The 16,570-nt window shown below is 34.2% G+C and overlaps 1 protein-coding gene across 1 annotated transcript; it reads right to left on the bottom strand.

Moving 5' to 3' along the window:
• Nucleotides 1-1,831: 1,831 nt before the first annotated feature.
• Nucleotides 1,832-15,386, bottom strand: Asx (transcriptional regulator additional sex combs). The gene is made up of 5 exons (XM_023156284.2): nt 12,715-15,386; nt 11,078-11,367; nt 8,548-9,131; nt 8,219-8,477; nt 1,832-6,933 (listed from the first exon to the last, which is right to left on the bottom strand). Exons 1-5 carry the CDS (start codon nt 15,008-15,010, stop codon nt 6,379-6,381), a joined length of 3,984 nt encoding a protein of 1,327 aa, XP_023012052.2. The 5' UTR covers nt 15,011-15,386; the 3' UTR covers nt 1,832-6,378.
• Between the last annotated feature and the right edge of the window lie 1,184 nt (nt 15,387-16,570).

Raw genomic sequence — 16,570 nt, 5'->3', positions numbered from 1 at the left:
ACAGTTCCCCTGTTAAATTTTGATCAATAAATAGAGGTCCTACAATATGGTTTCCCAAATATTCCTGCCCAAACATTAATTTTTTCTGGATATTGAGTATGCGTTTCCCAGAAAACGTGAGGGTTGGTGTCACTCCAATAACGGCAGTTTTGTCTGTCAACATTGCCGTTTGATAAAATGTACATTCGTCACTAAAACAAATATTATGGAGATAGGTAGGATGCCTTGCAATGGTTTCCGTCATGATTTCGCAGAGTTCTGTTATTTCTCTTCAAAAGTCTCCACACAGTAGAAGGAGATACCTCACAAACATTCGCGACGGAAAAAGTAGACTGTTCAGGATTCACTATCATCTCACCAATTATTTGCACGTGGAATGGACGGAGGACCTGGGGGCTTTTTGTTATGTACACTACCGGTAGTTGTGAATTTGGATACAAGTTCCCTCAAATATTTTCTACAGATAGGACGATTCGGAAAACGTTCGTTGAAAATTATTTTGGTCTCGTGAAAGTTACGTATCGCCCCGTAAATAAAAATCGCTTCAATTTTTTCTTCCAACGGACGAGAATTGACCATTTTAGAGATTGTTGACGTGGTACCTTTCTACTAGTAAAACCGAAAACTAAATGAGAATATTCCAACTGAACAATGATATTCATTGTCGTACTGACATTTTTTGTCGTTTTTATAAACAAAAAATAACTTAATAAACCTTATCGGGCTGTTGGAATTGCCATATGGTAGATAAAAAGGAAGGATAGTTGATAGCATAAGTGGTTAATGATTAGAATTCATTTGATTATTGTTATGAAGACAGTTGAATGGAAGAGCAAGACAATATCAGAACCTGAATTCTGCCTTTTGACAAAAATGTAGGATATCATTTAAGAAGTGCCTGTTTTTTTTATATCTACTATATTGTTGTACTGTATTTTGTCAATAAAAGCAATCATTATTATTATTATATTTCTAGAAATATCGATATTAATGTGTTTTGTTGTCGGTGAAGATATTGACTTCATATTCTAGGGTTGTGAAGTATTCGTCAAGAGCTTCAAAATGTCACAAAACCCACCTTTCAGTCGCCATCTTGAAAGTTTCATCTGTCAATCTCATTTCAAAATAAAGTATTCATGCATTAATTTCATTATCCCAAATTTAAATTTTTTGAGTTGACCCGTTCAAAAAATAAAAAGGGGGAGGGGACATTAAAGAAATGCACTGTATTCAATGCTTAATATACCTAATTTTACAATTTAAAGCCCGTTTAAACGCGGTATCACACGCTTCCTTTTTTCATTCAAAGTTATTACAGGGGTAGCTATTACCTCTTGGGTGTTGAATAATTTCTTCGTGAAAGTGTATTTTCATATATAAAAATTGGCCAGTTTCAGGATTTTTCATTTGCATTCATAATTACATAGAAAATGAATTTATTCGATACTTTAGGACCTCAGTCTATATTAAAAGATATAGTAAAAATAGTATTTTCAACAGGAGAAAACATATATCGTGTAAATGTCAAAACAAAATAAAAAGTTCATTTGAATGACATATTTTTCAAGGAAGGTTTTGACTCGTGCTGAAAAATCATACGTTATCATGGGCTAAATCCACTTTACAGAATGTAATTTTTACAGTATAGTCGAAATGAACCATTATTATTCAATCAGTACTGCAACATCCCTAAACACTCTTTGAAAATATCTTGTTAATTAAATATCTACTCGAGTTTCATCCTATTTATTCTGCATCAGAAAACATTGAAGTTGGAAAAACTTTTGAAGGTTACAAACAAAATCAAAAGACCAGTGAATGAAACACACACTTCTTCAACAAGTACTGTCTATTTTAAATCATTGCATGAAAGATACTATATATGTACACAAAACTAGTAGTTGAACTTAAATAATAAATCTAAATAGTAAAAAAAACTGTACACAAAAGACCTTAACTCTACATGAGATTTATATGAAAAATAATTATACACATCCTTATTCTAAATTCTAGAAATATACTCTAGAAAAGCTCACAAGCATAAGTTTGACTCAGGGATAAATCAAATTGGATGAGAATGTCTTGGAAACAACGTCAATTCTACTACCTCTCGTGTTACAAGTTCATCAAAATATGTGTCATGATATAGGATTTAGATCATTACAAAAATAAAATCAGTAAGTGAGATATTGGAAGGAATGTTGAACAGAAAAAATGGTTCGTCATACACATTTAATGCATTTTCTACATTAGATATTTGATTCTACTTGAACTTTCTTTAACCAGTTTTCATACTGATTAACAGGAAGTTTGTAACTTACTTGGTAAGCAATACTTTCCTTCCAAGTATATTTTTTTTAATTTCGATATCCATGAGGTTTATGTAAACCAATTCAGGCTTGCCCCTATAACTCTATTGTTTTTCACGGTATCAAAGTGGAAATTTGGTAGTTCAAATGGGATCACATGAAGAACTGATTTGATTTCCACATAGTTCAGGGGGCAATTCAAACATTTTTCAGTGATTGAAGCCTTCACAGTAATTTCCTACCATAATGGGATGTTTTGATGTAAAATGAAGTACTGAATATAAAAGAGTATACTGGGTACCTAAGTTGGGATAATTTTTCGTAAAACTGGAAATGATACAAAAAATATTTTTGGTTTGATCAATACAGTTTGTAACACCGTTTGAACCACTAATATTCTTAATTAATACCAGAAGAGACGTTAAAGTCATAGGGGCGAGTTCGAACTGATGAAAGAAGTTGAAAAATAACCATCCCCCATTAACCAACCAATTGAAATTGAATCCCAAAAAAAAACTGATACCTGTTAGAAAATATTTAAATGCTGTGTTTTAAATACTTGAAAATATAGAAATGTCGTGGGTTGAAGTATACTATATTTTGCTAGCAACTGACTTTTCCATCAAGTGTTTAAAAATATTTACTACCGCCCAAGTTTATTTTTCCTGATTATTTTAAGAATATATATTTGATAAATATATGCATGTTGAAATTTACTCATTGTGGAAAACCTACCAAAGCTGAAAGTGGGAGGCAACTGAAGTGAATTTTCTTTTTATTGTAGTCGTACCCCAGTTTTCAAGCTGTGTCTTTAAAATATCGTGAACATGAGCTACATTACATGAAATGATATAAGGCTCTTTCAAAGCCACTGAAAAGCAAATTGTTGACCTGTGTGACAGGTTTTGATTACTAAAATGTGTAACTTCATAAGCACACTGAGAATAAAATAAATGAATTGTTTGAAGAATTTTATCCAATAATTTTCCAACGATAGAATGCTACAAAATTGTACTTCAAAAATATAACACAGGGACCATTATACCCCGTTCAGAAAAATGCTACAAGTCACTTCGTTGCCCACAAATTCACCACTCAGAAGTTGCAACAAATAGTATACTTCAATTTATTTAAATATTTTAAAAATATTCTGAGAAAATGGCAGAGTCAAAACTTGTGATTGGCCCATTTATTGTATACACTTCCCAACTTAGAGGTTTCTGTACTATCCCAATTATTTTTTATTCATAAAATCATGCAACCAGACATCAGATAGAAATATTCAAATAATTTTTTTAAACGGGAATGTACAAACACAAGTAACAGTAGAGGCATAGAAACGTCCAAATTTGTCATCTCAGACCTCACATAAAGTTCAACAGTATAAAATCTGCTGTGTAATCTTAGATAGAAAAAATCTCGTTATTGCACACTAGAAAAACTGTAAAATCTTTTAGCAAAAATGAAAAAGTATACGACAATTACCTGAGGTAGTACATTTGTGAAAAAGTATCGAAACGAAATTATAATTTCAAGCAGATCCAATTTTCATCTAATATAAAATGCTTGGAAGACTTCTAGCAGATGAGAAATAAATAGGTTGTGAAACAAGTGAAAAGAATAATGCTAGTGATATGTCGCGAAATATCGTGAATAAATAAAAAAATAAAACCTGTATTAAACGAGTATTTTGACGTAATTTTTTTAAAAAGCTTACATCGTCTGAAATGGGTCGAAAATGGCAAACTAAACGACAAACAAACCGACTCACAATTTCTTCGGAGCAATAGAGAAACAAAACCTTTATGAAACTCATTTTCAATATTTAATTCTGCTAATGCTCTATTTCAAAACATACAAGTGGTGAAATGTTGAAAACATTTCAAAATTATAAAGTATAAACTAGACTGAAAGACTGACGGCACTGAGATTTGGTCAAAACTCATCAGATTGGGATTTGTCATTTTCGATCCACATCAGACATTTTATTAAACTATTCAAAATCACCATCAACCAAGTCTTGTTGCATCTTCAAATACCATAGTACGAGTAATAGTTTTATTTGCTGGTAGGCCCTCACTTCCATTAAAACTAATATTTACATATTTTTACACCAATGATTATGACAGTGATGGGAACTTTTTCGAATAAATAAAACATATATAAAGTATAGAAATGGGACTGTTCTCATTTTCTTTTTATAAAACACCAAAATGTATATACAAGCAAGGTAAGTCGAAATAATAAAACAAGTTTTGCAATGAAAACATCTGAAGTCATCCTCACTGAGGTATTATTTCAATATATTCGTATTTTTTCAAAGACATTTTTTTTTTAGGAGAGTCAATGTTACTAATTTGAGTGATTTTTAAGCAGTAACTTCTACGACTATTTGTCAATACGAGCAGTATTGTTTTAATAAAAAATAAATATTCTAAGTATTTCTTTCCATCATTCTTTAAATTCTTTAATATAATGGAATTGTTGAATCGTTACAACAAGAGCAATGACTTCAATATTTAACCACTCATTGTTCACTTCGAATTTACTAATTTGAGAAATATTATGAATGCATTTTTATAATCGTTATTGTATTTATAATGACCTACCCTGAATAACTATCAGATGTTTTCAAGTAATCGACATGTCAACAATTCAAACCCAAGACTCCCTTTCGAAAATTACTCCAGAATAAGATTATATGTATGTCATGGGCATATCAATAAAAAATTATACTGTTCACTATCAAACATGACTCATACACTTTTCTGAAAAAATTGAAATATATGAATGAATTTTGAAATTCACCTTTTCCTCTACGGTTATAATGAATAAATATTGAATGCGTAATGAAAATAATCAAATTTGAGAAAGCGAAGAAGAGAGAGTTGAAGTGAGATTTTTTGAAAAAAATTGCATCATATCTAAAAGAGTTTTCCAACAGATTATCATAACTATGTAATATTCTATTCAAAATAAATCCTTATTCTGAACTTATTGAATGTACATGACTAAATTATCAAGAGGCAAATTATGTTCTTTGATGTTTTTCAGGTTTTAAACCTTCCACAATCTAAAAAATAAATAAATCTAAAATCTAGATAATAAAGAGCAAGCGGAAAAGATGATCCCAAAAAGCTACTGTATAATATAAACGGTTTAATGAATAAAAGAAACGGGTAATTTTTTTTTTATATTTGGCTTTCTTCAAATTGCTAACATTTAGGAAAATAATTCCTTTCCGGACTCAAAACAAAAAATTATTAGTTGAAAATGCCTACGTTGGAAATATATATATTTACTTTTCAATACATTCGTTTAATTCATAGACAAAGTTCAAAAAAAGGTACTGACTAATTTGACATAAAGGTTTATATTAAGCAGTACCTTTTTGGGACAAACTTTTCATCTCCATTGAACTTCGAAAGATTCTCTGTTGATCTAGTTTCATGTATTTTTAATACTTCAGAAGGTTGAAAACCTAGAGAAAATGAAGGAATAAGAATTCCTTAAAGACAAATTATATTTTACTAACAATAGTTGCCCTGTCCATTGTAGATTTATATGGCAATAAAGGATATTATATATTATATTATAGTTTTGTAGCTTTGCAGCATGGAATTATATGCTTCTTTATAAACAAAACGGAGTAAAGGTTCCATTACAAACCTGATAAATAATTATTACAATATTCACAACTTGTACAACTGAAAACTTCACGTTTCTTTCCAAGTTGTTGGCAATGTTTCTGTTGTCAAAAAAAAGGAATCACTTCACTATGTTTTGATTGTTAGTATCAATATCCATAATCGATATGTCGTGAAGTAACTTGTTTTTTAGACACTGGAGGTCTGAAAAACTAACATTCAACAGTTCCATTTTTGCTAGAATAGGATAAATTCTTATGAAAAAAAAACTTTCAAAAGCAACCGTTGCTAACAATTTTCAAAATCCACAATCGAAATCTTTGCCCGACAGACTAATTTTCTAAGATCAAACCTTCCCACCCCATAACGGCCAAAATCATCGCCTACCAGCAAGCAAAACCAGAAAACAACTTACAAATAGCCTACCGAATAAAGCAAGTACGACACAATTTATTAGGTCCTATGCAATCGTCGTGGCAGAAAGCTCCACATTTCTTGCATACCACCATAGCTTTCAAGCTGCAAGCGCACGAGTCGCCAGCCTTGCTGGTCTTCTGCAGCATCATCTGACTCTGCATGGCTGCCGCGGGATGATCCACCATCACATTTTCTCCTATTATCGTATAGTTGTGCAAAGGACCGTCGACGCTCACGTCGCCATACACCACCCCCGGAGGTAGTCGTTGCCGCCTCGTGACCGCCTGTGTGCCAGGGTTGGGGCATTGAACTACGAAATCGTTGCAGGGCTGATTCTGCAGTGATGGATGGTCAACTTCTACGCTAGCCGGGCGGCCTCTGGCGCCTACTGAAACTATCTGGGGAACGCTGCCGCTTCCAGTATTTATGGCGTTGCTCATTTGTTGTTGAGAGGGGGGTGCGCTGGACGAACGAGGAGTACTGTGGTGGTCATTAATGCCCGCCCTTTGGACCAGGATGTATTGACCCACAGTGCCTACTTGATTTTGGCCGTCTACCACCTACAGAGGAAAAACATTGCATTACTTTTATTTGAACTGGAGTCACTAATAAGAATTTCTGAATCAAAGTATGGGTGTGTCACAAGGTTCAATAATGGGTCCTCTACTTTTTATACCCTATGTAAATAACATTGAATCGGTAGTTACTGAAGGTCATTATACCGCTTATGCAGATGACTTTTCGCTAGTTATATCTGCACAAGATACAAAAATATTAGAAAACAATTATGCCAGAATAGTAAGCAGGATATAAAATAACTTCAATAACAATGATTTATTCTTCAAAGCAGACAAAACAGAAGTTATTCGTATTCACAATTGGCAAAACAGAATGGAAAGCATATATTTCATAGTCAACAATGTGACCCTAACAAATACTGATCACAATGTAAGATTCTTGGGAATCATTCTAGATGAGTTCCTCAACTCTCTTATCAATTAATTTCAAAACTTAATTCATTGAAGTATCTCTTCATCAACTTATGAACAGTTGTAACCAAGTCACTTGCTCAATATATGTTATGCTCAAGTAGAATCCAGACTCAGGTTTGGTGTCTGTTTCTGAATGGATCTTTTACAGTAGGAAATGTTTTTATAGAACAAAAAGGAGTTCTGAGGTTCACAGCAAATTGTTCAAACATCACTTCCTAAATAATTATCATTATTATTATCAAAACAAAGCATACCATGCAATTCTCCAAATGATGAGGATGATGTAACTTACTTTATCTTTTAACAATATATTACTGACAAAGTAAAAAATATCAGAATTAAGAATACATTATATAACCTTTTTTTTTGTTTTTTTTTTTGGAAAAAAAATCACTCCCAAAAATATAACCCCTTCAATTCAAATAAACTATTCATAATACAATGTAGAAATTAAAAATATGTATAAAAATATTAAACATACAGGCATGTCTTTACTAAAAGACACGCCGGAAGAAGCTATTTCAAAGCAAAACACGTGTTCAGTGAAAATCTCCTAATGAAATGTTTCTTAATTGATTTTTATGTATACAGAGCAATACTCTAGAAGTATATAACATATCCCATCTACCTTGTTCCCTTCATTCAACCTTGTTTGAGAAATCTCAATGTACCTAATTTAAAAAAATCAATTGGTGTGCACTTTCTCTAATTTCTCTATCAATTCTCTTGATGATTCATTTATACAGTAGGAAATCATATGCTATAACCATATCAGGAAGTTTTATTGTTACATTAGTACGAAACATAGTGTTAACACCAAATACAAACAACATTTTTTCATCAAATAACTCACCTCTGGACTTAGTGCCGGAGCTTGTGGCAGAACGGCCATTGTTACTGGAATGCCCTGCCCAGAAGTAAAGACATGCCTTACAACTACTGGTGGACTTGGCTGTCTTTGGTGTGAATAAGGAATAGTTCTGTTTTTCTGTGAAATTCCCTTAATTCCATTGCCCCCCTGCACCATCTGATAGCCCCCAGGTGCTGGCAGAGGCGGTGTGAACGGTTTGTTAGAACCTCTGGACGATGTCACCGAACTGTACTGGGTTTGCCTAGTAAATGTTTCGATATGATCAAATCAGAACCTGATGCAGAATGTTTAGAAATTAAATCAAAACTCACCTATTGTTCTCCGTTTTTTTGCCGTTGTTAACCTGAACAGAAGCCAACAAGCTTGGAGGCGGCTTTAGCTGACATCTCAGCTGGTCCCTGTTCGGACTGTTTTGAATTACAGCCTGACATATCTGGTAGCTCCTTTCGAGATTCACTGCACCAGGAGGAGGCTTATTACTGCCTCTGTTGCGATTCCCTCCTGATGATCCTTGAGAAGTCTTTGGTTTTGTTTTGCTGTGAGCAGACAAAGCTCTGATAGGCTGACTGGTACTCAACGATAACAAAGGTAAGGAGCTGGAGCTTTGTACCATACCAGGTCTTGGTAATGCAGCACACTGGGTTGCATCGTTCACCACAGAATTCATCATGGTTGCTGTCGTGGCAGAAGAAGGGAGACAAACGATTGTGGTAGGAGGTATCACTGTAGTGATGGGTTTGCTCACAGAGGGTGTGACTAATGAAGTGTTTGAACCACTGCTGCTAGTGTTTACAGTGCTGGTGATTGTGCTGTCTGAGCTGACAATTTCTGGGGTCAGAGTGACCTCCAATTCAAGTTTTACCTGGTTACTCGTGTATTCCGGGTAACTGGTACTCTGCAAAAAGTAATAATATTTCAATTTATCAAAAATCAACAAAATTATATGTTCGAGATTTAAAAACACTCAGTAGGAAATAATTCTAACAGTAGTCCTGATCTTATCCTGTGAAGTGATTTGAAAATAAATCTGGGATAGAAGCATATGCAGATCTTGGATAAGCTGATCTTGCTTTAGAGTTTATCTTAGACCTATGTATAACTAATACAAAACTACTAACAGATGCAACATGGAAAACGTTATTGCAAACTTGATAGAATTAATTCAAGCCAACCCAAATATTGATTCAGACCACAGCAATGCATTAAACAAAAAATCTTGGAGAGTATGACCAGCAACAGTCACCCAAACTGAACCAAAATCCACAACTGAGAAGGAAGTTGAACACAATCTCATTATGCAATATAGAGAATAAGGATGGTTGAAGGCTGAGAGAAAATACATATGCTACCGTACAAAGACTGCTGGTACCAAATCAAGAAACTATTCAAATAAATGTACCATCTACATACCAACAGAGAAATCTTGTCAACAGATGAATACAGGACAGAGGTTTTTGTAGTAGCCTTCAAAAAAGCATTGCTATTTTCAATTGACAATAATAGGAGACACAATTGTTTAAATCACCAAGAAAAATTAAAAAATCTTTGAATCTAGATATAAATGACCATGTAATAAAAGTTTAATGATACTGCTTGAACAATTTCCACTTTGCAGCTATTTGAAAATAAGACTTAATTTAGCCATTCTAAAGCTCAAGTTTATCAGAATTCACAAAATTGCCTGTCAGAAAAAAAACAACACAGGAATAAAAAGGCAAATTGCATGAGCCTTTATTCTACAACAGTATTTGAAATGTCACATCAAAATCATTAAGAAAAGTTTATCACGAGGAAAACATTGCTGCAGTTCTACAAATAAAAACAGCAACTCAATCATTATAAAAAACTGTAACTCAAATATAATAAATGATTTGGTTCCCTCTTTTGAAATGTCCAACATAATTTGATTGATTTGCAGAAAACCAGCATTGAACAATCTAAAAGTTTCAGAAACATCCACACTAAGGAGTATCACAAAAATGAAAAACTCAAAGCCTTCAAACCAACCTTATAAACAAAGGCCGTGCCCAGATTTTTGTTTCGGGGGGGATGGGGTCACAATAAAAAAGACCTGCTAATTCAAATTTAATTAATTACCATTACATTGGCACAGTGAAAGTCCTGTACTGAAAAAAAACTTACTAACATATTCGTTTTTAAAAATTAAAAACCTCAAATTTCTAGTTCAGATAATTCACAATATGAAATCAAGCCCCTTCTAGACTTTTTATGGGCAAATTCTGTCCGGACCCCCCTGGCCATGACCTTGTCATAAACCAACCAATTTATACGGCATGACTAATTAATTTATGGAGGTCTCTTCTGAAAATGAAAATTATTTCCTATTTTCTGTACCATTCTTCCTGTGAGGCGTTTGGTTAGGAAAACCCCCAGTTACAGTAAGTATCTGAATTTATGAAAGCCCAACAAGCAAATTATCTCCCCACTTGAGATATTGCTCTCACTTTTTCAAGATTTTTACTTACACCACCCACCAGTGACAACTTGGGCTGTTATCTTCAACTCAAGGAAAATCATAAATTTCCAAGAGACATCAAATGACCCCTAATTCAGCATGGCTTTGCCTGGGAGCTAAACGATTTGTTGGCAAGCATAACTAACCATTTGTCAACCATTGTTTACATCACATCAAGATTGTTATGGATATCTTTATTTGATAGGGAAACTTCTTTGTTAATTTATTTTTGTAACTTCAAGTGGGATATTTGAAATCGTATTCCATTATAATATTCTAACTGACTGACTGTTAATCTACTTTAATAAGAGGTTATCAAATATAACAAGTAATTACAAGATTCAATGTGCCAATAATATAGTTACCTGTTTCTCTGATTCCTTGTTACTCGTCTCACTATCAGTATTTCCTAAAGCTGCCGCCACCATATCAGAATCCATATCAACATAAGGCCAATCGTTGATCACTACTGGAAATCTTCCTTGCTCTAATTTAACCTCCAACTCCTCTTGCATCGGAATGACCTGTACATGTTCTTCCAGTTTGTTCTCGCTGCTCTCGATGACAGTAGACACACTGGTTTCCAGGTTGTGCAACGCTGGCACTTGAAGTAATTTTTCGGTAGTGGAACCAACCATTCCCCATTCTTCAGGAGCTGTTAACAGAAAGTGCAGTCATTTAGAATGCATAACAATGTTCAGAAATGTTATGCTATAAATTATTTTGTTTTGTAAATATTGGTAACTCGATACTTGCTAGTGAGTGAGGTGTAGGATTGTTTTTGTTATAATGTTTGTGGGGTCTTTACATCTGCAAGACTGTGATAAAAAAGGCCAATTAGGTATCGTATCATCATGTGGTGCAATAAATAAAAATATTGGAAATTACAGTATGGACTATAGAAAAGTGAGTATGTAGACTTGTAGACTGATTATATTATTTCAATGTGTTTAGATTAATTGTCCAGAGAAGTTAAATAAAAATTGATAAATACTCCACTAAACACAAGATAATCTGCGTTATATTTACACAGATCTGATTGATTCAATTAACTACAGAATATTAGGAATTAAAATAAAATTTCCAATTATTCTTTTATTTCTTCCGAAATTGTTGATGATCCCATTTCCTGATAAGCCTCGATAGGGTGTGGTGAATCTTCTTTCTGTCTAGTGTGATACGTATTATGTAGTATTTATGTAGTAGTATGTACTGGTATATTTGTACATGTGAATATTTGTTCATTACAATGTGTGTTATTTTTATTATTGTATATATTGGATTTTATTGTATCTTACTGAAATGAAGATATTTTGAAACAAAATCTTGAAATATTCATTTCTCCCAACTCACCTACACAGTAGGTTCATGCCTGCCGGAAAACAACTACTTCTCCGACATATACCATGCTGGACATTGATTTATAACCAACAGACACTTGGATTATTGCATGATATCTCACAGAGATTAGTCTTGCAGATGTCACTCGTCCATCCAGCAGCAGGACCATGCTGAAATCAATCGAGAAACAGCAGTGTGCTTGGTACTCGATTAATTTCAATGCAGCTCGACTGCATGTATGAAACCTTCTTCTGAGAGAAAGATAGTTAACTAGTAACAGCTCCGTCTTGTGAGCAAAGCCCCAAGCGGCAAAGAAACATCCCATGTACCAGTACTCTTGACAGAAATCAAAACAAGTCTGAAGACAGAAAGTTATCCTCAACTATAAAAAAATTTGTTTCTGACAAATTGGTAGTTTTTTTCTAAACGAGTTCTTACAACAGGTTGTTTCGGAAATGCCTAGAATTTTGGAAAACTCAGTCTAAAGAAAGAATTATTGAAGTTCGTCATGTTCGTGAATACCATGTTTTTATGAATCTGTTTTAGATCTCTCTAATGTAAGTTGTTGACAATCATTATTTGTTAACAGAACTAGAAAAATGATACGTAAAAATATTTTTTACAACTTAAAGAAATAACTTTAATCAGAAATAATTCTCACCTGCAGTGTCAAACAAAGTAGCCTGAATATCAACTTCTGCCCTATCCTTTTCAATTTTCTCCAAAGGCGTAATTTGCCCAGATTCCAAAACATAATTCTCGGCATCGAGAAATCTATCATTCTCAAAGCTTGTTTCACTGAAGTGGGATATCACCCTATCACATTCTTCTATACTTCCTTCTAGTTTTTCGGCAGAGCCTACCAAACAGTTACCGTCTTCGCACGGTTCAGAACACGAGGGTTTGTCCATGTCCATGGACTCTTCTTGCAGAATTAAAGTATTGGGTAATACCTGAAAAGTCTCCCCAATGATTTCTTTGGATGGCTGTTCTACAATGTCGTGTATATCACCAATGTCTCCATTGACTTCAACTGTCTGAGTTTCAACAACATTCTCTACCTCTGGTTCATGGTCATGAATTTCTTCAACTGCAAGGCTATAGGTGTGTTTTTCCTCTGTATTTGACTCTGTATTATCACTTTCAGTTATTTGAAGAGGATCGGTCTCCATGGGAGCCATGTGAAACATATCTGGAGTGGATGTCATAGATTCCTCTTGCTCCCCGGGTTCTTCCTGTTCTTCTTCTTCTTCTTGGTCTTCTTGTTCTGATTTCACATCAGTAGTGGTCGTGGTAGAAGATGTTTCATCTGTTTGATTGACATCTTCTTTGTAATCAACATGAAGCTGTAGGGAGTCTACAGTTTCAATAGTTTCGTTACTGGAGTTTTCTTCAATGTTGTGTGCTGTAATACAGCTAGAACTACTACTATTCTCATCTAAAATCTTGTCTTTTTCATAATCATATCCTGCATCATCTTCGATAGTTGGCGCTTCTGATACAACTTCACTAGCTTTATCATCATCGCTGGCTTCCTCACCAACTACCTCTTGAATTTCTTCAATAAATAACTTTTCTGTCTCACTAATGTCCATTGGTACAGGAGCAGGTAAAGTGTTCTGGATTTGGGGGCTAGGTGTTTTACGTTTTGATGTAATTTGTTCTGATTCAGAACTCGGTGAACGTTGTCGCTTTTCAGGCTTTGAAGAACATATAATGATTGTCTCCTCATTATTCTCTAATATAGTATCACTTATATTAACAATACATTTTTCCTGAAGTTCTACAATATTATCACTAACTGTTGGTATTTCTAAACCTACATTAATAATAGTACTTTCAGACTTAAATGGGGCTTCTTCCTTTTGTACTTGTTTCATTTGCTTGATCGGCAACAAGTCAGGAATCGGTATTTTATTGTTCACATTCTCAACAGGAGTAACTAACTCTGAAACCTTCATGCTCGTACACGAACGAGTCATAGCACCTACGGTTCGTAATCGTTTCATAGGAGGGGGAGCTGAAGATTTACTTTGTTTTGTTAGATTGGTTGTGGATGGTCTGAGCTTTATCGTGGTTTTTATGGGAGGTCGTGAAGTATTTGAGGTTAAGGAACTATTCAAAACAGTTGAAGATGAAGATGGATCTGTTACTAGGGAACGATCTCCCCAAATAGGTTCAAAATGTTTTATCTTCCAAGGATCCACTTTATTTCTTTCCTTATCTGCTTCCAATTTCAATTTCTGTTGATTTTCAGGTGTAAACTCTCCCTCTGCAAGCCTATCCTGCCACTCCAAGCACGCTCTAGCAAAAAACTCATTGTTCAAGCCTGAGTTGATCTCTATGGCATTGGGATCTGCTGAATTACTTGCTATATGCCTGTCAACACTGGGTAACAACTGCACCAGTTTATTTTGGTACAATAAAGGTAATGCTGCAAAGGTAGCCTTATTGAGAAGATGGCGTAGGTTAGTGTTCACCAATATAGAATCTGGGGTCTCCAGATCAATGCAACCCTCTTTTGTTTGTTCTAGTTGTGCAGCAGTTGAGAGTTTTTTGTTAGTACGTTTTCTAGGTTTCATGTTGAATCCAGGTATAGAAGCAAGAACTTCTCTCATAGTTGGTGTTCGACTCGTAGGCACTATGGTTGTAGTTGTTTCTTCAACTACTTGAGGAGGTAGAGGCTTAACAATTATTCGGGGTAAAGAGTTGGAAATGCCAGAAGCGATTGTTGTATTTTTTCGTCTACGTTTAGCTTGTTGTCGTAGTGCATGTTTGATGTTTTTCTTATTGTTGCCACTAGCTCTGTCATGCTCCTTGTTACTAGTTATATTACTGAGATTTATATTGCTTACATTTTGAGAATTGGCACTAGAACTATCAACAACTTCATCTTCATGACTTGAATTACATCCACTTTTCTCCGAGTCACCATCTGGAGTAACGTCTATTTCCATTACGTAAATAAATCGAGAGCATTAACCCGTTTTGTTTTTAGTTTTTTAGGTGAGAATTTATACACACAACAAAGCTTTGAAACAAATTAGTCAATAGTTCACCCCATGTTAAATTTGCCATTAAATATTTTACACGTTAATGAAATCGATAAATTGCGTTTCATGATATAACGAGGCATTAGACCCGAAATTTATTTGTTGTTTTAAATAAATTTTAATTCACAACTTTATTTGACAATACAATGCTATCCATCCGCCATTTCATAACTGGGCCTTTTATAAACAGGGAAATGTTTTGCTAACAAAACTGGGCCCTACATTACCGTCAGCCCATTTCGCAAACGTCAAAAAATGACTTACTACCATTGATCATAAGTAACGAGAGTAAATTGTAAAGTGAAAATACTTGAATCGAAGATCTGTCTATTTCAAGTACGAAGGTTATCTCGAGTAACAACTTGAATATATCTTTAGTAATAACTTTTAAACTTTCGTTAATCTTCAAAAATATTAAAGTTATTTATAAAGAGGCGAAAAATGTGTTGAAAACATTTTCACATTCTAAGCGCAATATCGTTAATGGGTAGGCATAAAATGATGTTAGGATGCTAAAAGACGATACATGCAATATTACAATGAATATAGTGGGTCACATGTCGCTTAGATTGTGACAGTATCAGAAATTTTTTTAATGCCAAGAGACAAAAATAAACGCCACGATTAGTTTTTCAGTCATATAAGAAATGTTACCCAAATTTGAAGATAAATGATTTATTAACCGGCTGGTCTGACTGAGATACACGGTAGTTCACGTACCAGTCACCTGAAATCATGCAATCATGTATCCTGTTCACTTCAGAGTTCAAATTAAATTAAATGATTGAAATGTTCTATAATCTTATTAAGTTATCATAAGATAGTCCCGTTATCAATATCCTAAGGGTTAAGAATTTTCTGAAATAGAATCGAAATCTGATTTGGTATCATCTTATCCCAGCCACTTCCCTATTGTTATTGCCACATTCTAAACGTCAATATTATTTTAAACACGAAGATTCAAGAATAAATCCCCTATAGGGCTGTTCTAGAATCAGTCTTTTGTAATGAGACAAGGGCACATGTGACATGACGGTGAATGATTTCTGAGTAATTGGTGTTCACTGACAGTTTACACACCAGAAATGATAGTTGACCTCAGAGTAACTACTCTGAGTAGTTGACGCTCTGAGAGTTGACGTATCAAAACTGACAGTTGATGTATCAGAACTGACAGTTGATGTATCAGAACTGACAGCTGACCTATCAGAATTGATAACTATAGTACACCGACATAACCTACATAAGGTTATGTCGATGTCGATGCTATAGTATCCGAACCGACAACTTAATAGCGCAGATAGTCTGTGTTAATAACATGCTTTACAAACCTATTTTCATTTTTGATACGTCAACTCATGATTCGTCAATTTTAACTATCACTTTTGAAGATGAATCGGCTTGCGAACCTCTCAGCGCGAAATGGTGCGCTGAGAGATTACAAAAGTTACAATTTTCTGTACA

Source organism: Leptinotarsa decemlineata, unplaced genomic scaffold (assembly GCF_025532065.1).
Source record: "Leptinotarsa decemlineata unplaced genomic scaffold, Ldec_3_MD MMD2_tig00026354_RagTag_RagTag, whole genome shotgun sequence".
Classification (NCBI taxonomy): Eukaryota; Metazoa; Arthropoda; class Insecta; order Coleoptera; family Chrysomelidae; genus Leptinotarsa; species Leptinotarsa decemlineata.
The sequence above is the reverse complement of the archived record's forward strand: the minus strand, read 5'-3'. Positions and strand labels throughout refer to the sequence as shown.